This window comes from Alosa alosa, chromosome 2 (assembly GCF_017589495.1).
Source record: "Alosa alosa isolate M-15738 ecotype Scorff River chromosome 2, AALO_Geno_1.1, whole genome shotgun sequence".
NCBI lineage: Eukaryota > Metazoa > Chordata > Actinopteri > Clupeiformes > Clupeidae > Alosa > Alosa alosa.
Window position 1 is genome coordinate 14823902 of NC_063190.1, and position 23768 is coordinate 14847669.

General features: G+C 41.6%; 1 protein-coding gene across 3 annotated transcripts in view; it reads right to left on the bottom strand.

The window, feature by feature from the left end:
* LOC125290151 (membrane-associated phosphatidylinositol transfer protein 3-like) overlaps positions 1–23768 on the bottom strand; it is an 89616-nt gene that overhangs the window by 1803 nt on the left and 64045 nt on the right. For all 3 annotated transcript variants that reach the window (XM_048237104.1, XM_048237102.1, XM_048237108.1), the window contains exons 10-18: positions 15498–15698; positions 14360–14508; positions 11161–11277; positions 10214–10330; positions 8776–8924; positions 8106–8255; positions 7260–7443; positions 6921–7049; positions 1653–2055 (exon numbers count right to left, since the gene is read on the bottom strand). In XM_048237104.1, coding sequence (XP_048093061.1) covers positions 1723–2055; positions 6921–7049; positions 7260–7443; positions 8106–8255; positions 8776–8924; positions 10214–10330; positions 11161–11277; positions 14360–14508; positions 15498–15698 — 1529 coding nt within the window. In that variant the 3' untranslated portion in view covers positions 1653–1722. The remainder of the gene's footprint in view (positions 1–1652; positions 2056–6920; positions 7050–7259; positions 7444–8105; positions 8256–8775; positions 8925–10213; positions 10331–11160; positions 11278–14359; positions 14509–15497; positions 15699–23768) is intronic.

The following is a 23768-nucleotide window of genomic DNA, read 5'->3' on the forward strand; positions in this document are numbered from 1 at the left end:
CTCGTCACATCTGAACACAAAAACACCGCTGTCATCTCTGTGTTACAAATGCAGCAAACAAAAGGACACACAATTATGGAGCCATCAAAGAAAATAAAATAAAAACATTTCTTGTTGCCCCTCAACGTTCCCTATCTGACGTCACATGGTTACAATGGACGGCACAGCCAACTGACTCCACATCTACTCCACACACGCACACAAAGCTCTCATTCAGTCATCTCTACCCAGCGGATGAAAGACGGGGGCATTTTCTCAGGCAGTCTCTGGGTCAATTTGCTGCCCAAACCGGAGCGAGAGAGAATGGGAGGATGACGCAGGTCAACACAAGCCAGTCCGAGAAGCAATCGACTGTGGAGCGTACCAAACCCTCCCCCCCGGGGAGCCCCTGTGCTGCACTTTCATTCAGTCAGCCAGCAGGCAGCCAACCCTACATAGGTCTGTCTGTCTATGTAAGAAGACTGGTTTGAGGGTCTTCCTACTCTACTAGGATAGATTCCAGCTTAGAGACCGGTCAGGTTGACTTTTTAACAACATAATGGATTAAAATCTGATGGGATGAAAACCTGGAATGCCAGACAGAAAAGAAAATGGCACAATAACACATGCAATAACCTCACATTATTCATCATTGTAAATGACAACTGGTTCTTTATTCATTTTATCTGGTAAAATAAAGGTAAAAATAAAGAATATATAATCATAAATAAATACTATAAATATAGTATATACTATAAATATATAAATACTTGTTACACAGTAGTTACACATTGTTGCTGATGCAAGTCACTTAAAGGAGAAGTTTGGTGTGATATTGACCTAAAGTGTGTTGAAACATGATACTGAGTGTGAACTTTTGTCTCATAGCTCATCTCGGCTTGTCCTGCAATCCAAAATCTGGCGCTAGTTAGCCTGATGCTACCAACAGGTTTTCGATGGGGGTGTCTAGCCATGCAAATAAATCACTGTTTTACACCATTTACGAGGCTCAAAGTAGCTCCACGCTTCATTGGTAGACTTCCGAGGGCCATGACATTTAAAACGAGACATTGAGAACTTTGAAAAAGCACTGGTAGTTTATTTACAAGACGATTTATGCAGACAGTACCTTCAGGAAGTTTACCATTCCCCGCCATCTTGAATTTAGTCACGATAAGTCGAGCGACGAGTACAAATGAACAGGTATGATAAGGGATCAGATTCCAAAAATAATTCCATGGAAATGCATGGATTCCAGTTGCTGCTACTGGAAGCAACTGGAATCCATGCATTTCCATGGAATTACTAAATTATATAAACTACCAGTGCTTTTTCAAAGTTCTCAATGTCTCGTTCAAGTCTACCAATGAAGTGTGGAGCTACTTTGAGCCTCATAAATGGTGTAAAACAGTGATTTATTTACATGGCTAGGCTGATGCCCGAGGCACCCCTATCGAAAACCTGTTGGTAGCATCGGCTAACTAGCGCCAGATTTAGGAGTGCAGGAGACAAGCCGAGATAAGCTATGAGACAAGAGTTCACACTCTGTATCATGTTTCAACACACTTTAGGTCAATATCACACCAAACTTCTCCTTTAATGCTCCATCTTTAATGTTCCATTGTTTTTAACTGTTTCCTGTGACCTTACGTTCCTGTTATATGCACACTTACTTTTTCCCACAGGGGACCCATTTCTCTGTGCTACCCTCCATCTCTCTCTCTCCCTCACCCTCTGCGTGTGTCAGGGAGTGTGGTCCTCTTTGATGAGAACAGGCCCCACTTCGTCCACGTGTACTTCACACTGACTGTGGGCGCGTTCAGGCTGGCTTTTGGCACGTTCAGGCTTCGGTGTGGCAGTGGTGGAGTGGGGTGGGGACGGCTGCTGCACAGACATGGCTCGTCGCAGCAAAGGCGTGCGCTTGCAAGACAGGAAGTCGGGAGATGGTGACAGGAAGTCAGACTTGGTGGTGAGGCCGAAGGAGGCCTGGCGCGGGATCATGCGGCTCTTCTTAGTGCAGGAGCCGTGCTCGAACTCCAGGGAGGAGAGGTGTGCAGCGTAGCCCTCACTGAGGAACTAGGGGTGCCATGGATGGACAGAAGTAAAGAGTCGAGAGAGAAAGAGAGAGAGAGAAAGGGGTGGGGGGGGTGGGATGTGAAAAAGTAGATGGACAGAGAATAAAGTGAAAAAAGGTGGAGGGGAAGTAAGAGTATAAAGATGATATTTTCCTGTATAAAGTATTCTCAGGTGCTTTTTTGCTAAAAACAGAACATTTCGAAAAAGAAAGAGGTCATCAAATAAGTTAATTTTAAAGGTGATCCCGAAAAGGGAAAAACACAGATGGAAAATCTTGTTGCAAGTTGCAACGTTAAGTCTGACTCCAGATCTGCTCCACAATTTGTTCTGTATTCCTGTATTCTAAAAATCCAAGCAGTTCCCAGGCAGTTTATTTATTGATTCATCCATTTCCTCATTAAGTTTTACATCTATTATGACCGCCGCTAAGCGAAGCGGTCATATAATGATTGTCAAAGTTTTTTTTTTTTCCATCATCTACTTCCTGAATTTTTGGTCAACGATACCCGGGACACCGAAACACCGGTGCACATGAAATTTGGTGGGTATGTAGCCCCACTAGACTTTTACGGAAAAATTTTGTTTGGAGTCCCCAGGGGCCACTCCCCCCCCACCCGTGCTGGGCCCCCCGAACCGCATAAAAAGCAGTTTTTCCTAAATAACTACCTGAACCGTGGCACCGAGGATGAAGAATCTTTTATGGTATGTTGGTCTCAAGGGCCCACATCAACCTGGCCCATAATCACTCATTTGTGATTTGTACTTTCTCGTAAAAAATGAAAATGCAATATTATTCTGCTTTAATCGCCCCTATCTTCAGTTAAGATGTTCAGAACTGCACCAAATTTTATGTGTATGATTGACCTGGCATTCTCTGGGGGTATGCCAAGTTTCGTAGAATTTCATCCATGGGGGGGTCTAAAAAAATTAGGTTATGTGTACATTTAGTGACTGTACACTCATTGGCCTGTAGATGGCGGTGCACACATATACACATGCACACACACACAGGCACCCACATACTAATTACAAATTCAGTAGGATTAAAAGAAAGCCAAATATTCATCATCATCATCATGGCTGCATTTTCAGTATTGGCGATAAGTAGTCGTTTGTCCACTAGATGGCGCATCGTTGCAGTGAGACGTAATTTTGTTGGAAGTTAAAAGTGGGTTGGAAAAACAATGGACGCTTCCTACAGGACTGTAGTTTACCGCAGAGAACGTCTTATAGCCTAAGGATAGGACGATGTTCACATGAAATGTAATTCCCATTTCTTCTTGAAGCCGAAATAAATCTGAGGATGTTTATCGGACATGCTTGGTTTTTACTGCAGGTACGTTAATCTTATAATATCAATAAGGACCTAGGTAATGTTACCGTTAGCGTTGGTTGAGTGATGGAGGCCAATTTGATTGATTGCATTTGTAGAAAACTATAAATGCGGTTTTACCAAGCAAATTGATAGCAGCACTGTAATTGTATCTTTCGACTGTCATTTGTTGCACGTGCTACAAAAATCATTCTGTGCAATGGAAGATTTATCAACTTTACACCGGTCTGATACAGTTTTGCCTATACATGCGTGAGACTGAGACGCCTGTTTATTTGTTTTAAGTGCGTGCAGGGTGTGAGAGGGGAATCGATGTGCTTTGATTAAATTAAAAAGTGAAATTAAAAAGCACGTGTGTGTAAAGTATCCAAACAATGACACCTTCATTTCATTATAGCTGCTTTAGCAACACACCTTAAGCTACTGTGTAGTGGGGGTCCCATTTAGAAGTGGTTACTTCATTCGCGCTACTTCATTTTCCTTGCCTCATGGAGCTGCGTGAATTTTATTACAACTTTTCGCCACGATATGGCAGTTTAAGTCCGCTTGATATTGTAAGGCGTAAGCCATTGGTTTCCAAAGGAGATTTTATTTGTGTCGCCAGCATAGCCTATTGACAATTTATGTTGTAAATAGGCCTACCTTATAAGCTGTAGCTTAGGGAAGCTAACAGCTTTCTAATAGGATCTAGTTTGTTAGTTACAGTTTTGTCATAACTCCCTGATGTATTTTTGCATTTAGAAAAGCCAGAGCGTGGATATCTCAATCGGAAAATTAAACAATAGGCTATCGGGTGCCTATTAGAGATGCGCAGTTCGCGGTTACAGCCGTGGACTCCGCGGTTAAACCGTGACGGATGACGTGAAGACATATAATATTTTAATTAAATTCAGGCGGGTGGCGGTTGAACCAATCAAACGCATCACCCATATACATTAAAACAACCAGCGGATGGCGGGCGGGTGCAGTTTTGAAAATTGGTCAAAAAACGTTGGTGCAGATGGATGGCGGATGGATGATACGTTTTGCTATGCGGTTACGGTTGAAATAATATCCCATCCGCGCATCTCTAGTGCCTATGGTGAACCCAGCCTGATCTGCCCGCTATTTATTTTTTGATTTATTAAAAGATTGAGCTTGGTCTGGTGAAAGCCAGACTAGCCATGGACCTCAGTTACACAATGCAAGGGAACATGAATCAGCCTATTTTTGCACGAACAATAACGAACAACAGCTCTTCAACTTTGGCCCGTTAAAATGTGTATGAACAGTCTAGCGACGCATTTCATCAAGGCCCATTTGGACATGTCAGTTATTTGCACCACTGGTTAGATGTAAAACAGCATTTCGTTTCAGACTACTGTTACTTAATTTGTGCATTGACAATAAAGTATCACATGAACTAAAGATGACTAAAATCTTATATAGACGAAGAAACATTCACAAAAAATCCATCCATCTAAAAATGACCTTTGTTTTTGATAGCTGTTGAAAACGGCATGGAACTGACAGAGATGTTATTTTGTTTATAAATAAATAAATAAATAAATAAATAACATTATGCTGATACCTTTTGCTTTTCCCAAATACAATGTAGCCTACAGGTGTAAGTGACCTTTCATCAATCCAGTTGCAATGGATGAACTGCCCTACTTGTGATTGTTTAGAGATTTTAAAGGTTTCATAACAATGCTACATCTTCTTTGGCTATTCTACAATCTATTCACCTTTTCAGCTCCAGTAGGCTACTTTCTGTGCAGCCGCACACACACACACTCAGGCATGCCAAACAAGCATACACAAAAGTTTCAAGAGTGGGGGATGGAGTAAAAGATGGAGACAAATTTAAGTGTGATTTATTTTCACGGAACGGATGTACAGGACTGAGCGGCGGTCATATTTTGTACCTCTATGGTATATCTAGTTTCTATGTGTGATTGCTTTCAATCACCTGAATCCTTGCAAAAGATTGCCCATTTCTTTTCTACAGTGGCTTTTGCAGAATTGATCTCTTAGGCCAAGATAATATGACTATGGCTTTTGTGTGTCTTCAGGTGTCTCTCTTGTACAAGACGATGCAGCATCTTTGGGTTGGACTCTGAAGAGAATGAACAGCTTTGTCTACATTCTAATGCAAAGGGTGAAACAAATAATACTGTCAATGCAGACAATTGTCTACTGCTCTCTTTGTGACACAGGGATAGAGTGACCCACTAAGAAAGGTGTATCCTTCATCCTCTGACACAAATCTGAGTTGAGCCTTTGTGCCTCAGTGCCTTTTGGAGGTAGGGGCGAGAACAACTCACAGCATAGACAAGACAAGGCAGACCCATTTACCCCAATAAAACATTTATCTAAAATACATATGCCCTAATATAACTGTTGAATTACTACATGTGTAAAACCCAAAGATATAATTGGAAAATGCTTCCGGGGTAAATTCAATGGAACTAGTTACAGGACCTACCAAACATTTCAGTGCCTTGCAGACTGACAATTTCTTATGCCAATAGACCCTTTCAAGAGAGTTCCATTATCAGCATCATAGTTGGCCCCACAAGACTTCCTTTTTAACATCCCATATTTTATCTTAATGCAGAGGAAGTAGATTGGGGCCCAAATAGAATGTGCAAGCATTGTTTTTGTTTACCTTGTTGAAAGTGTCTATACATTTTAGAAGGAAGGAGAAGAATGAAGACTATTAGTCTTTTTTCCTTTTTACTTGATGAGAGCCCTGTGACAGCACTGTGTTCTTGGCCTTGATCAGGAGAACAAGGTGTAAAATGTCAGGCTGAAGTGAAAACTTGTTTACAAGGAGACAGCTCACCGGCAAGCACAGTCAATTACACAGAAATAGCACAAGAGGAAGGAGACAGAGCTCGCTTAGATAGCTTGAAGAGGAAGACAATAAAACATGGCAGCTTTGGACAGCACAGGAAGAAAATGGTAATGTCAAAGAGACGTGGTTGATTTATGCAGGAGGAAGGGGATATGGTTGATAAAAGGTATTTTTTCATTTCCTGCATCTAGTTTTTATAGATCTGTTTACTTCAAATAATGAAGTTAGAGTAGAACAGACTTCCTCAGCCCAGTGATAAAAGAGCATAGCAGCAAAAGAAATCAATAAGTAAACAAATAAGTAAATAAATAAACACAAGAGGGAAGAGGAATAAACAGTAGACAGGCATAAGACAGAATTTGATTAGGCCAGTACATCCTGGGAATTCCATCTTTAGAGCTGCAAAAAGTCAAAATACAGCAACAGAGCTCAATGCAAAAAACAGTTCCGGTAACATCACTCCTGACATCACCCAAGGCAAATTCAATATTCCATTTATTGCTCTGGTTGTAAATATGTGAACAGATTACATTGGTTAATATTGCTATTGACAGAAAGTGTCTGTGCTGATTTCTGGTAAATAGCAAGTGAGAAAAAAGTGTGTGTGTGTGTGTCTATGTGTGTGTGTGTGTGCATGTGTGTGTGTGTGTGTGTGTGTGTGTGTGTGTGTACTGCATAATTAACATACAGTACCTGGCACTGGCTCTGGTGTTTCTTGGACGGCCGGCCCACAATGTAGATCTGCGAGGGGCTCAGGCCCAGAGTACTGTACACAGACATGTCCTTCATGGAGCCATAGGCTGCACTGATCTTAATGTGGCACTGCAGGAGACGGAAACAAAGCAAACAACACACACCAGGAGTGTCCTTCACCAGCTCTGTGTGTGTATGTATACGGCAGTGGAGGAAAGAGCATCAAGTAAGTACATGATAATAGACGAAGGGAGCAAGAGTTACAGAGAGTCAGAAAGACAGGAAGGAGGCTCCAGGAATAGTGTGATAAGAAAATAGAAAAGAGGGAGAGAGCAGCACCTCCTGCACGAGGCCCTTGAGGAAGATGGTTTTCTGGCGGAGCGGGTCGTGCACCAGGCCCTCGGAGAAGAAGACCATGCCCTGCGGGAAGTTGTGCTGCGAAAGCCAGGACACCACGCGCTGCTTCTGCATGTCCGGCCGACCCGTGATGTGGATGATCAGGTATCCCCTGTCCTGCCAGTGTCTGGGTGGACACAGGGAGCCCCCTCAGCTCATTAGTTTGATCAACCCCACTGAAACGCTTATTACACACTCACACATACTGTAAGCATACTATAAAAGATGTAATAATGTGAGCAAATGAAAACCAGTATATACCATAATGTAATAATGACAGTGATTCATGGCTATGCAATGCAAAGAACACTACGTATATTAGTTCATCCATTCATCGCAACAACTATATCTGCTTCTATTATTGTTATATCAACCTACTGTGTTTTGTCTAGCACACAGAGAACTTCTGTAAAAACAGCTTCCCCGACACCACATGGCTGCATTAAATCATTACTGATGCACTCTGAAGTTTCTTTGCTGTAGGAGCTTATAGAGCTTATCCAGGGTTTGATGTTTTTGTTGTCATCTGTGTTGCTGCCGCTCTCTGGTGAGCCGTACGAGCTGACTTTATTATCATTCGTCATTAATCTCTCCACACCTTCAGTCACTGGCAAAAGTAAAACCTATAGCCATTTCCTTCACAAACAAAACCTAGAACTACACACTATACCTTCTTCTAAATAAAAGAAAACACTTAGTCTTACCTCACAGATGCATATTATAGAAATACAGCTATGAATACTTCCCAAACCCATTGCAGATTGCACCCATCTGATAGATCTGACTTACCTGACCACATCCACAGCTCCTGCACGGACCTTGGGGTCGCTGCCCATCAGAGACACGCTGGCAGCAAACGAGCCGTCAATGCTGAACACCACACACTCCATGCCCTTGGGCAGCACGGTCAGAAAGGCCTCAGCACTCGTCTGGTCACCCCTGTTTAATGGGTATGGTGATGAGCCAGGAAAAAAAGTCACAAGTCTAAAGTGTGTACATCTGCGAGGTGAGGACCAAATCTAGAAGGATGAATCTAGAAAGATCTTTTGCAATCAAAGTGCATCACCAATACACAGAAAAGGCACCTACGCCAAGAATGTGGTTAATTGCCCCTCTGGACCACTTACTTGTGCATGAATACAATCTGAAGCACTCCAATATTCAATATAACCATCAATATAAAAGGCTCAATTGAATTTACACTTGCAAAAAAAATAGTAGTAGTAAGTGCTAGGACCATACTGACTTTGCAATCAAATGAGATAATTATATATTAAATGATAAAAGCACTATCTCTTTCTAGCACTACCTGGAGCAAATGAGGTGATTATATTTAAATGATAAAAGCACTATCTCTTTCTCTCACTGTCTTTCTCCAACTTCTGTGCTCATTCAGTGAAAACATCCACAACATCCATACATTACATAAACAATTCCACATGAGGACTGTCCTACATACTTGACCACCATTTTTATGGGGTAGACTCCAACAGGAAGTCGCTTGTTTGCAGGGATGGTGTAGGATACACGGCCACTGTTGCTAGTGAGCTCAGTGTCAAAGAACACCCAACGACCGGATGCAGGCTGAGACATCAAAAATACATCCACCTAAGAGAGAGAGAGAGAGAAATAGCTTGAGAACACACATCATAAAAACAAACACATCATAAAAGTTAGAGGGAGAGAGAGATAGAGAGATAGCTAAAGGATAGAAGAGGGTGAGTGAGAGTGATACAACTGAGAAGAACATAAATAAGTTTCAAAAAACTCCTGAAGACCCAGCTTTTTAGAGAACATCTCCTCTCATAGCACCACTTACAACAAGTCTTGCTGATCCTAGCACTTACCAGCTGTCTTGAACTGACACGTAACTGTTAAAAACAGCACTTACTGCTGATGCACTTATTCTTACTGTACAGTTTTTTAAAATTTGTCCTAAAATTGTTGAGAATTGCTATAAAACTTAAACTGTTTACCAAGTTGTTAGTCGCTTTGGCCAAAAATATGTCAGCCAAATATAATGTAATGTAATGTAAATACATTTGTGTATGTGTGTGTGTGTGCGTCTGTCTGTGACAGTGAGTGTGTGTGTGTGTGTGTCTGCACGTGCGTCTGTGCGTGTGTTTCTGTGTGCATGTCCATGTGTGTGTGTGTGTGTGTGTGTGTGTGTGTGTGCATGTCCATGTGTGTGTGTGTGTGCATGTCCATGTGTGTGTGTGTGTGTGCATGTCCGTGTGTGTGGGTGAGTGTGTGCATGTCCATGTGTGTGTGTGTGTGTGTGTGTGTAGGCAGGCTGGAGGCAGGGCACACAGAGGTCATAGGAGGGAGAGGTTTCTCTGTAATGACACAATAGAGGCCAGAGAGCACTGCTAAAAATGGACCACAATCTTCTCCCTGAACCCACTATCACCTGACCAGGGCTTGATTTTTTTGTCATCGCCTCAGTGACAGCTAGCAAAAGCTGCTGGGCTGCACTGATAACGCTGTCGCGTTTTCTTTCTCACAGCCTAAAGGCTCTGGCATAACCTGCAGTTGTCAGCACACGGCACACACGGGGTACACATGATGCAAATGTAATCATCAGCAGTGTGCGAGGACTGCCGAGTGCCTTTAAAATTCTGTGTCCAACCAGTGTGTGCGCTGACAGTGCACTGACTGTGTGTATAACTGAATGTACTTTCACTCTTTTTCTCTTTGCTCAAACTCTCTGCTTCTACTTTACATCCATCCATCCATCAATCCATTCATTCATCTATCTATCCATCCATCCATCCATCCATCCATCCATCCATCCATCCATCCATGTGCCTTTCAGTAATGACATTTCATAATTAAGTTCTTTAGCATTAAACACAGCAGTTGTGCTGTGGCTGTTTCACAGGAGTGCACGCCCTCACCTTCTCCCCTGTTAGGGTGACCATGTCCAGGGGGCCGTACATGAAACGCCCCACCACAGTCTGTGGACCATCCTCCGTGGCAATAACATCATGCACTCTGTGGTTGGCTGTGACATTCTGCATGAGAGGTAGAAGGGGGGGAAAAAACAGTGCAAATAAATGCAATTGCCCATCATTCTTGACATATTGTGTCTGTCACTGAGTGACAGACACAATATGTCACCCATTAAATAAAATTGCTCAAGCTCACCTGACAACATCCCAACATGTCTAGATGGTATATTTGAGTTCATGCAGGATTGGTCCTAATGTCAAGCTATGTTCCCATAGTTCATAACATTGTGAAAACCTTTCATCCAGTAATGGGCATTGTTTCACTATTAGTGACACTTGCTTGTTTGATATAATTTGTTCAGTTGTTTACATCCTAAAATTCTGCAAGGTCTTCAAAACTATATTCACAGCTTCTGCTTAATGCTTTGTTGAAAATTCCTTGATAAAGCCTTTACCAGAACTCAGTGTGTTACTGAAATTCAGCTTGATTTAACAGCGAATGTATTATATAATCACAAAAAAAATATGTAAATCAGTGTTCAGTCTCTCTGGCACTAAAACTGCTGTTTGCCTCAATTTGTCAATCTTGCTACTCAGTGAGGGCAGAGAGAAATCTCAGCCAAATGTCTTCAAGAGCTTAAAATAAGTTCCAAGCTCAGAGAACCAGCCACTGGCTGCAGTTCTAAAATGAGGTCAAAGAGCCTGTAAAGTGGCTTTATGATTCTCCAGGCCGACAGAAGCACAGTTGCAAGGGGCAAGTTATTCAATCAATCACAGTACTCAGAGCACTGTTCACACATAGGAAATTTGCCCTAGTTACATGAGCTGTGCTGTTTAGCTGGAGGGGGCAGCTTAGGCCACGCCCATGACAGATTGGGGCGAGGTGACCATACCCGTAGTTTGACGTGGGTGCACCGTCGGAGCCACTTCTCCCGTGGACTGGAGGGGCAGAGGGGTGCGGTGTCACAGCAGTCCGCCTTGCCAGCTTTCAGGCAGTCACATCGCAACACCTGTCCAATCACCACAGAAGGAAGACAAATCAGGAAGTCAGCAGGACCAATTAGCGTGTGAAAAAATCTAATCAGGATGTCAGAACTCATTTCGAGAGTAGCTGGGACAAGCCTTCTCGTGGGGACCATGCTAAAGAAATTACTTTCTGAATCGATGTGCCAGAGCCAATCCTCACACAGGGCTTGGAGGTTATCACAATATCACAACGACTGCTTAGTTACACAGTGGTGCAAAGTTTTATTAAAAAAGGAGGGGGGATGTAATGAAGGTAACATTTACATATCTACATATTTACAGGTTCATAAAAATAAGAAAACCATGACAAAATTATGCGTAATGCTTCCCAAAAGGATAGAACAAAATACTTTTAGAAAATATTGCCTCAATCTGTTTTGCTTAGAATGCTTCTGGAATATTTACAGCCTAACCTTTTATTCAAAGCCAAGAGAAAATAATTGTCATGGGCTAGATGGAAGCCCTGTTTTTTTCTCATCGGTTCAGCTGCATTTTGTTTCTCTATTGTCTGCTGATTTATCTTTCGATCTCTGTTTGTTTGTTTGTTTGCATCCCTCTCTTTTTCCCTTCTTCTCTGGGCTGGTAGCCTTTGTCCAGTAATGGCACTCATTTGAAGTTGTCCTCATGTCAACCCAGTGGATTGACATCAGAGCTGAAATTGCCCGTGGAGGCATCAGGAAGAGCCCCCTCCTCTGAATCCCTGGACGAAAGATCGATGTGCCTTTTGCAACTCCTTTGTGTCCATAAATAGTTCTGTGAGCCCTGTGTAATCATTCTGATGTCACAGCTCTCTTGCGCAGGTCATGGTCTGCAAGCAGGACAGGAGATCAGAGAGGCTCTGTGACTAGGCCTACAGGGCTTCAGCTGTGCAGGGAGGAGGCAGAGGGGGGACCTCAGACACACAGACTAGATTAGCACTGAACACACACTAGCTCTGTGAAATACTGAACAGTTGCTAGAGCTAAATGTATGTGTTTTTCAGATAAATGTATGCAATTCTGGCATTATCAATTTTGTTAAGCAATCATCTGCATGTGAGCACACAGTTAATATGTATAGTCAAAATATTAGGTGAATGAATTACATTCCAAACATTATCACACACATTATCTTTTCAGGTATTGCTTAAAAGCAGAGCTGATATAGAGTTCGGGTGACTACTTCACGTTTGGGCAGCAATGGTCATTTTCCCGGTACGCTAAAGGAAGATGCAGTGATGAGGCCTGCTCACGAGAAAGTAGTTAACGTCAAGAGGAGATAATAAAACAAATGGACCATGGTATAAGCAAATGTGAGCTTCTTCAGAAAGACGAGATGTAGCCTACAAGAAGGCAACGGAGTGTTACTTAAATAAAATAAAGACCATTAAATGCTGTAAATTGACCTCTGTTCTGTGGGCTGTGTAATATTGAGTTTGCCTGCTGATGTTATGTATCTATAACTTACTACTGCCTGTACAAACACTCTTATTAAGCTGCTTTGGATCCACTGGGTAAAACAGACATAGTTACATAGATCCATAGAGATCCTTTCTGTGTTGGCTAACATTTGTGATTACATGTTGAACCTGTCAGTAGCGTAAAAAAGAGGTCTATTTGACGTAAGTCATGCCTACCCCACTGGATTTCTATCTGTACAGTAGCCGCCATTATTACCAGGTGGTACTGAGGCCTTTGAGCATGCAATAAAATGCAATGTCATCTAAATAATATGGGAAGGAATGCTTGACATTATCAATTCAAACACCTCTGACTGGAAGAAAAATGTTTTCCAAATGAACTTTACCTAATTGTTTGTTTCAATAGACCAGATAAGATTCCTAGATGTCAAGTGATTATAATGCTCTGTGTACTCACATCTAGACAAGCTCATCAGAAATATGAACAATCTAACAATTTAGTTATATCTTTCAGCAGCCCAAACATGTATTACAGCTTCAAACATACCTTCTGTGTCTAGGTCTGAGATTCTCCATTGAAATTCGTATAAAGGCATAAAAATAGCATTTTGTGTTTAAGTATTTAGGTCTATCCTTTTATACAGGAAGTCTAAAGATGTTATGCAGGAAGAAAAATAGATGCCCTTGAGGTGTGGCTCTTGCATTGCTAGATGTCTGAAGAACACAATGACAAACGGGTCTGACAAGTCACACTCTAGGTGATGGAAGGCATGCCTTTCAGCCACTGCTCACATAACATAACTGTCCATCTTTGAGGACAGACTAGGTTTTGTTACAGAAGAACCCAAAGTTATCCCAAGTCAAGCCATCCACAGGTAAAACAGCCTCATTGGTCAGACTTCAGCGGCTCTATCAACACACTGGAAATAAAAGAATATCACCAAATACCATGCTTCTGATTATATTGAAAGGAGTTGCTCGAAAGATAAGCAACATGACAATGCTTTGCCATCAATCAACTAGTCAATTTTATTATATTGCTTTGCTTTGAACTCAATTAAATTGGCTATTTGGTTGATCTCTCGATGCCTGAATAATTTTCTTTATATTTATAGTAGACTCGTAAGTAATCCTGTGGTAAAGAAATGGGAGAAACCAAGAGTTAAAAGCTATCTATAGGATAAATCATTCTTTCCAAAAAAGTACAGTGCACTAGGGACTTCAGATCTGTTCCACTGAGTTCACAGCCCACGGCGGGAAAGAACCGATTCTGACACACAAAGGGCACATGCTGTTAATGCTATCGATCTATTCAGCCAAAAACTCCAGCCCAGCAGGGGCATCTAGCCCAGGGAACCAGAAGTGCATGCTGCTCGCAACCACATTTGCTTCAACCCACAGACCTTGTATTTCTGGTTCAGATGCAATTATGAGCACAATAAGTCATGTTTATTTCTGCATATGGATCATTCAATTTTCTGCCTCACATATAAAACGGGTTATGTGAAATTTCGTGGATTCATTTTTAAAATTGTGACAGTAACACTTGTGTTGCTGGGTGATGGGATAGTGTGGTGGCCAACATAAATAGTACATATTTACAGAGTATATATTTATAAAAAGTAACCAAAGCCATAAACAAAAATCAGAGCACATAACCTTCTCACCTGTCGTAGAATGAAGGCCACAGCATCTGTGGACTCCCAGTAGGATGCGTGGAACAGGTGGGGCAGAGCCACAGTAGGGAATGTAGTCAGGACGTCAGGGCAGAAGAGCACGTAGTCCAGGCGCTTCAAGCCCCACCACTGGCTGCACACTGAGGTGTACACACATTGAGGCCTTACTCTTATGCATATTGGTCACATTTTTTAAAGAGCCAATTGGCTCTCTCTTCAAAATAGACTGCTAATTCATAGGACCCGTTAATCAAAGCTTGCGGCTGTATATTCAGTTTAGTTTTTTATTTTTTATTTTATGGGCTCATTACAAGGCTATTAAAGTTGCAACCATCTATGTTCAGATCATAGATCAGCAAAATAATCAGTACACTTGAGAAAAGGGTAACACTTTATTTTAGCAAACACGGCGACGAAATTGTGAATTTCCAGAGCGTGTTACTCCACACTCGGCAATCGACTCCTACAGACTTTCCCCTAAAGACGCCAGCTGCAGCAGCAACATTTCCGGAAAGGTACTGGCTTGATGAAATTCATTCTGGACTCTCTATCCGACCACATAAAGACCTCGGGATACTTCGGTTTGGCTTTAGGGACCCTCTACTCACTACCACATAAGTGTAATGTTGTTTGGAACTGTAGAAGAGGTATGAAAATAGCGTTTTGTAGCGGCGAAATGACTTGCCCTGGTCACTTCCAGGCTAACGAGTTTTGACTAAAAACGGTAAAATTGAACTTTCGCAAAACACATCCAAATGACATGATTTTGATGTCAACTCAACGTATGTACTCCCAACCATCTGTAAATTGATCTAAAGTGCATTTTACTCCGGATAATTCCTTTAAGACAAACAAGTTACTTATTCAGGATTTACTAAGAATAATTCACCTATTGAGTAAGAATAAGAAATTGTTGAATAAAGATCTTATGTGTAATTATGCTTAATACAGACCTTATTGAGCACTACTAATACATACACATATTTATGTATTAATGACTAACATACATGCATAGGGCCTACTGAGAAAAGCTACACAACTCAAATAAAATGTCAAAACCAACACAAATGTATGTGCTGTAGCCTACTGTGGATGTGATATAGCTGCAGTGTTTTTGTGTACCACTCACAGTCAGTGAGGTGGCGGACAGGTTGTTGCTGAGAGGTGGCTGATGTTTCACTGTCGCTCCTGGCCAACCTTGCCTTATGGATAAGTCTGTCAACAACCTCTTCCTCAGACACAATGTCCACTTCAACTGGGGGCAGACCTTCAGGAAGGGGGTCTGTTCCCAACATGGCTGAACCCCCAGAGTGCTTCAACACGGTGTCAGCTGGCAGAGTGGGAGGAAAAAATGAGAACGAAAATGAAAAATGAGCTTGATAAGGGGGAGATGTCATTTACAAGGAGGTTCCATTTGCTTATCTAGTTTTAAAAATGTGTTCTGAAAGTAAAGCTGTGGCATTTTTGAGACTGACAACTTTCATCATGGCCTCAAATGAAGCATATATTTCACCAGCGTTTTTTTCTTTAAGATAATACAAAAGTGAAACAGTACGGTTACAATTATACAAAAAAAATTACAAGTTGCACAAAACAAAGACAACAATTAATAAGTAAATAAATGAAAAGAAAAACAGGAAAAGAAAAAAGACAATTAACTAGGGGAATTAACAAGCACATTATTGTAATGTTTAAGCAATGTTGTAGCTTTTTTGTTATCCAATCTTTTAACAATGTCAAGAAAGGACTCAAGTTCAGCGCTAAATTGTTGTACATTTAGGGTGGCTAAAGCAAATTAAAAACTTAGTTATCAAAATAACAAGATTACAAATACAGTAAATTCTAAGCTAGTGTCTTCCTTATTTTCATAGTACATAAAGACATCTTTCAAAGAAAATTGAAGATTAGGGTATTTCCCTGAGAACCAGTGGCTCACAATGTCTGCCCATAACAACTGTAAAACAAAAGTTTCGCTATGACCCTTACAAAATGTACATATATCTTCAGTATCACAATATTTAGAAACAAGAAAATGTATTGGATATATTGTGCGCAAGATTTTAAAGTGCACTTCTTTGACTTTGTTACTTATGCAATACTTAAAGGGAGTCAACCAGGACTTACATGGGCCCAATTATTGCACCCCAGAAGAACTTCCTCTAGGAGAAATCTTATTTCTTTCCTGCGTACAACTCGAATATGTTTGTTACTGCACTTCTTGTCAGTAATTGGAACGCCATTTAGAGAAAGTGTAGGGAGAGTAATATTAATTGCATTATAACAAAGATGACTTTTAAGTAGCTGTTTTTTTTTTAAGTAGCTGTACAAGCCAGAAGGGATAGCCTTTGTTACCAACTTATATTGTTTGAAAGATATAAACAATGTTGAGCCATGAATTGTTTATAAGACAGCACATCCCCTTTGCCATCTAACAAGTCCACAATACGATTGATACCCTTTTCATACCAGTTTTTAAGAAAGATAGATTTGTTCTTGCTGATGATCTTACAGTTATTCCAAAGAAAGGCACAATGTGGGGAGAAATTGTTGATTTTAGACATTTTAATCCACAAAGGGGCGTGGGTATGACGCAGAGCAAAGTACCCGGATGTTTTCGTTTCGTCATCATTGGGAAGAGCCCGTTCTGTGTGCATGTGGAATTAAAATCGTCGGGATGCACACGGATTGAATTAAACAGTCTACAGAAAGACATGGTACGCTGTCGAGGTCGGTGGTGTATAGCATTAATCATAAATTGAGCCAGCATGTTACCGTTTAGGAGGTTCGTGAAGATATCTAAAAACATAGGCTAACCAAAATGCACGCTAGCTTAACCAGCGAAGTGAGATTCCTCCAAACATCCCCCTCATGCTTCATTACATGGGGGACTATTCATCCATGCATTAAAATTGAGCTTAGCCTCCTTAATGCTATGATAGGTAGCTAAGGGGAAATCAGGGTAGGCTACCCATACTTGTCCTGTTGTTTGAGGCTAGGCTGCTTGCCGCTTACCCCAACCGTAGACACCAGAAATCTACTGATACACTGTGTCTTAACGTTATGTCTTTGACACAGGGAGTTTACAATTTTGAAAAATTAATATGCTACTAGATAGACTACATTTTAAAAACAATTTCAGTAATATTTAACTTTAAGAAACCTTAATACAAAGTTCTTCCATATCATAAAGTAGAGCCTACATAAAAGGATGCAAGTAAATGCTTGAAAGTTTACTGCATTGTAGGCTGTAGCCTATAGATTCACTTTGCCTGCTGCACACAGCTCTCACATTTTGCAACAAGGGGTAGCCTAGTATGTGACCTCAGCAAACACGGCACACGTTATATCATGTAAGGGCTCTAATGAAGTCTAGTGCATAGCAAACATGGTGCAACAACAATCACCATCATCTCTGCTAAAGGTATATTACTTTTCTTTTGTCTTTCTGTTTTATCCTAGATGGATGTTACGTCATCTGATATTCAGATGATGAATATGACCAGCTGTGTTGTCCGTATCCCTCGCCTGGATCTTCCACTGGATGTGGTAGTGAAGGTACCCCTGTGGGATGAGGAAATCTGGGAAGAGTCTGCTTCATCCAGGAGGCAGGGGAACAGCTTGTGGCACAGTGTGTTACATGAACCATTCCAGGAGGCCGAAAAGGCATGTAGCAGACTAAAAAAGACCTTTATGTTTCATGTTGTGAATTACTATGTTGAGTCTGAGAGAGCATGTCACTCTTCTACTTGTCTGCATGACCTCTAACTGACTACCATGCTGTCCTTATCAAATTCAGTTTACTAATGCTTGTCTGCAACCATGTAGGCTACCTGAACTCATATCAGGCTTACACTTCTTCTCATTCACTACTTTTCATAAAGACACTTTGTCTGGCATCGCCATCCCCATACACAAGGCGATCTCAATCTAGCCTGTACTCATCCATAGTTTCCTGATGGTGGAATGAGCTACCAGCTGCCATCAGAACAGGGACATACATCTCTCTCTACCTTCAGCCTGTTCAAGACTCACCCCTCCTGATAGCACCTTCTCTCCTAACACCGCAATATAAAAAGTTTGGTTCCAAAACGCTATATCTCCGTTTAAAAAAAAAACATTAAAAAGTCAGGCTATTTAATTGTGTATTTCAGGTAATATCAATCAAATTGCAGTTGTGTTTGTTTTGATTGAGTAAAGATAAATCAAATAATAATATCCAATTACAGCTCTACTGAAATTACTTGGAAAACAAAATGTAAAAGAAATATTTATGAAAATTCATTAAAATGGTAGACTGGTGCCAAAATCCAAAATTGTGACACCCTCAGGCATTTTTGAGACAGAGTTGGCAACCAGTCTTACTTTGTCAATTTGGGTGTGCTGAATTCAAGTCTGCAATATGACAAGCTCTATCTGACCTCAGGTGACCTCTAGAGGTCATTGAACTTTGGGGCTGTAAGCGTCCCAGCTGAACCCAGTTTCTCAGTTTCATAAACAATGAAATGTACTAAAATGATTAATTAAAGGTGCTCTAAGCGATGCCACACGTTTTTTAGGCTAAAACATTTTATGTCTGTCTGTGTCCTCACTGTAAAAAAAACGCGATCTCTGTGGACAGCCCAGGGCCCAGTTTCCCGAAAACGACGGAGACACACTCTTAAGAGGGTTTTCTACGATTCACCTTACGGTCGTTCGTTTGATTTTTCCGACTGTTGCCCGAACATGCTCATAGCGTGAACGCGCGTGCACTGCTCTTAAGGGGAGCTGTCCACGTTAATAGTTCTGAAATATCCTCTAATTTGATGGTGATGTCAGGTGACATCCTACCATTCAAACTGGGATCTACACATTAATTCACATCAATATGAAAATAGAAACAAGTTGACATCTGCATGTAAGCATCCCAAGTAGGCTAGGTTATATACCACACACAGACATAAATAATTGTAATTATTTAAGACTAGATTGTTGCACCATGTAATAATTTTTCGCGGTGTCACTTAAGAACACGTTTGAAGATAAGAAAGAAGTCGTGTAAGAAAGTGAGGAAATGTGTAGGCTTAGATTTTGATGCAGTACAGACTAAACCACATGTTCCTTTCTCTGCTTTTACCTCATAGGCCTAATAAATTATAGCCTTCACTTAGCAAAGATAATGGCAAACTATTCTGGCAACGTCTCATTTTATAACTGGATTGCATTTTTGTCCGCTTTTCATCACATTATTATGACTATTAAATGTAGGCTATGCTAGCCTACTTGCACGTTAAAATCTGATTCATCAGGTAAACACAATAAAGAATGGGAACGTAAATTGGATTATGTATTCTAAATTGTAATTCCGCTGTATGTCCTGTTGGTGACCTCAGTGAGAAGTGTTAAGACGCTCTTAGCCGGTAACGAGAACTCTGGAGCACTCGTAGATCTATGAGTGTTTTCACGACGTTCTTAAGCTACGATGGTTTCAGGGAAACAGTTGGCAAATCTTAAGACGTTCGTAAGAGGGACTTTGCGACTCTCTTAGGCTTAAGATGCTTTCGGGAAACTGGGCCCAGGCTCCAAAAACAGCAACAAAAACAACCTGGGCAAACCTAGCCCATAAAAACACAAACTGTTCCAGCAAATCACAGACGAGATGCGCGTTTAGGAGAGTTTCAATTGCACGGGAGCAGCATGGGAGGGAGGGGGAGGAAGTAACGAGCTAGCTCTCTGTTTTGTTTGAAAGTCAACAGAAGTGACGTTACCCAGCATCACTTAGAGCACCTTTAAGTTAACAAATGGCCTTGTTTGGTAAATATTGGGGTGCTGAATTCACTTTTTCATTTGCAAAACCACATATGACCTCTGATAACCTCAAGGTCATTAACTTCATTTTTTAATTATTTTTTTTATTGTCCCAAAGGGAATATGAACAGACAAAAAAACAAATAGACAGGACCAGACAAAACAAAAACATTAACTGCCAGTCTATGTGCATTTCACATTTTTTTCCAAAATGGCCACCATGAGAATGCCTAGGCTGTGATATTAGTGTGCTTAGTCTGCTTCTTTTAGGCAAACATCAGCAGAAGTGTGGCAACGACATTTAGCAGTGCACTGCAGCTTGTATTCTTTGCAGTTGCAGTTCTTCCTTTTACACTGTGTAGTACAACGGCATGTAAACAGATTGATAACAGCCCGAGAATAGATAAAGCTAGATACCGCATTGGGCTCCAGAACATATGTAAATAGCTACGCCATCTTGGTGGGGGCAGCAATCACTGGAGGCCAATGGAGGAACATGTGACTCTGACTGGAAATCAGACAGATGTCTGTGATTGCCTGCAAATGTTGTCCATAGACAATAAAGGTTCTGCCCACACCAATATGGCAGCCGCGTTTACGATGCCACCTAATAGAACTCGACAGTCAATGCGGTATCTAGCTTTCTAATATATATGGCCTGAGGCACAGAAGGAAGGGAAGTGAGAACTAGCAAAAGAGCATCTTTCTCAATTCGCCAACCCATAGTTTCCGGTGGAGACAGTGCAGGTCTTAGTTGATTTGCTTGGAGCCATACAGCTGCTTGGTAGTGTGCCCTCTTGATATGGAATGATAATGCATCATGGCTTGGGGGCAATCTTTTCAAAGGAACAGCCTGAGCAAATAGAGGCCCTGGCACTGTTTGATGACGTGCATGAGCCAGCTTTGAAAACCTTGCAAATGAAGGCTTCCAGATCAGCACACTTTCAGAAGACTATGGTGCTCAATGAAAACTTTGAATCAGGATTTTTTTGAGTGTCCTGCCAAGAAAGAAGTAGTATCGCATCCTGTGATAGCATGATAGCATGATAGCAGGCAGGCAGGGTACCGAGCAGACCATCTTCAAGCTTTGCGGCAACTGCGTGAATTGGAATGAATTTCTGCTTCTTCGAGGTGCTTGCCTTCATCCATACTTTATCACAGTTGATCCTGGCAAAATGGACCAAAAGGAGAACCAAAACATCTGAAGACACAACAATGGCTCAAAGAAGCATAAATTCATCCCAATTCACACAGTTGCCGCAAAGCTTGGAGATGCTCTGCTCGGTACCCTATCCATGCTATCACAGGATGTGATACTACTTCTCCTAGCCATTCTCATGGTGGCCATTTTGGAAAAAAAAATGTGAAATGCACATGGACTGGCAGTTAATGTCTTGTTTGGTCCTGTCTATTTGTATTTTGTCTGTTCATATCCCCTTTGGGACAATAAAATAAGCAAAAAATGAAGTTAAATGCATAGGCCTATAGGCAAAGTTTATCAGAGGTTTTCAGAGGTCATATGTGGTTTTGCAAATTAAAAAGTGAATTCAGCACCCCAATATATACCAAACAAGACCATTTGTTAACTTAATTCATCATTTTAGTACATTTGATTGCTTATGAAGCTGAGAAACTGGGTTCAGCTGGGACGCTTACAGCCCCAAAGTTCAATGACCTCTAGAGGTCACCAGAGGTCAGATAGCTTGTCATATTGCAGGTTTGAATTCAGCACACCCAAAATAAGACTGGTTGCCAACTTTGTCTCAGAACTGCCTCGGGCTTCCTAAATAAGCACATTTTTCAATTTTGGAACCAGTCTATGGATATCATGTTTTGGAACCAAACTCCTATCTCATACTTACTGTCCTCTTTAACTGTTCTCCATGCTCTATCCAATTGTAGTGATGCTTGAATGTTGTTCCTCACTTGTAAGTTGCTTTGAATGAGACTTGGAATAAATAGTTTATGTGTGTTGACGCAGCGTAATGTGATATAGTGTACGATCTGCAGCTCTCTCATTGGTGTAATACTTTTCTTGTTCCCTTTTCTTGTTTTATCCTAGATGGATGTTACGTCATCTGATATTCAGATGATAAATATGACCAGCTGTGTTGTCCGTATCCCTCGCCTGGATCTTCCACTGGATGTGGTAGTGAAGGTACCCCTGTGGGATGAGGAAATCTGGGAAGAGTCTGCTTCATCCAGGAAGCAGGGGAACAGCTTGTGGCACAGTGTGTTACATGAACCAGTCCAGGAGGCCGAAAAGGCATGTAGACTAACAAAGACGAACACACTAACAAAGACCACACTAAATGTATATAAACATAATAATTTATTTCAATTTTAACAGGAGAACCTTGGTGAAGCACTGGATTGGATGAGCCCATATGCCTCATCTAGTGGATCTCTTGTAAATGTGGCTGACAGGAAGGAAGAGGTCACTCAGGAGGTGCTGACTGGGCCCGAAAAACAGCAGAAATGTTGGAATGTTTTAAACCAAGGAAACGGAAAGGAAAAATCTGTAACAAAAGGCGACAGAGGAAGCAGGAGCTGCATTGTAAGTGGCTGCATGGCTCGAGTGGTCCACCTGCCACGCCACCTCAGACGCGTGCACCAGCGGAGCCCCCAGCAAGCCCTCAATGCTACGGAAAAGACGTCCACAGCAACATGTGGCAGACGAACCAGGAGCTGCATTGTGGATGGCTGCACAGCTGTTGTGGTTCACCTGCCACGACACCTCAGACAGGTGCACTATTTGGGCCCATCTGAGATCCGAAGTGCTATATTTGGCAGTAAAAAGCCACGGTCCCTCACCAGCCGCCACAGCAAGAAACAGTGTCCTCAGGAAGGATGTGGCCGTGTAAGTCGGAATATTTACCAGCACATGAGAAAATTCCACAAGCTGGAAAAAGGGCGGAGAGGATGGAGCACAATGTTAAAGGCAAGAGATGAAATAGTAGCCTTGTAAACCATACTCTTGACTACATTTCGCTATACGATACTCTTCGGCAAAGAGTACTGTAGGAAAATGAAATTGAGCGGAAGTACGTATTCGGGCGGAGCCAGGCTAATGAAATAGTACCTTGTTTAAAAAAACAAAAAGATTGATTGGTTTTGTGTAGTAGTACCAGTCTATGAGTACTCAAAAATGATTTGTAGTCTTAGAACAATAGTAACCTACAGTAATTACAGTAAGTAATGGTAACATGCTTTTTTATTGACATTGTAAAACGTGTTTGTTCCTTTTGTGTATACAGTGGAATGTTTCAGGCAATGAAAGTGGTGAACTGTACCCTACCACCTCCTCAACATGGAGGATCGTGGAGGAGGGATCGCAACGAGAGGAGCCACCTAAACAAGAGATGAAACAGCCCAATAACCAGAGGCGTCTATGTGGCAAGATTAGACATAAGGCAACTGAGAATGGAGAAATAAGGCCTTGTGGCAGAGGTACTAAGAGCTGCATTGTAAGTGGCTGCACAGCTGTTGTGATTCACCTGCCTCGACACCTGAGACAGGTGCACCAGTGGAGCCCTAAAGAGGCCCGAGATGCTGTCCACTCCCTCAGGAAGCCGTTGTCACCAACGAGCCGCCCATTACAGATGTGTCCAGTGGA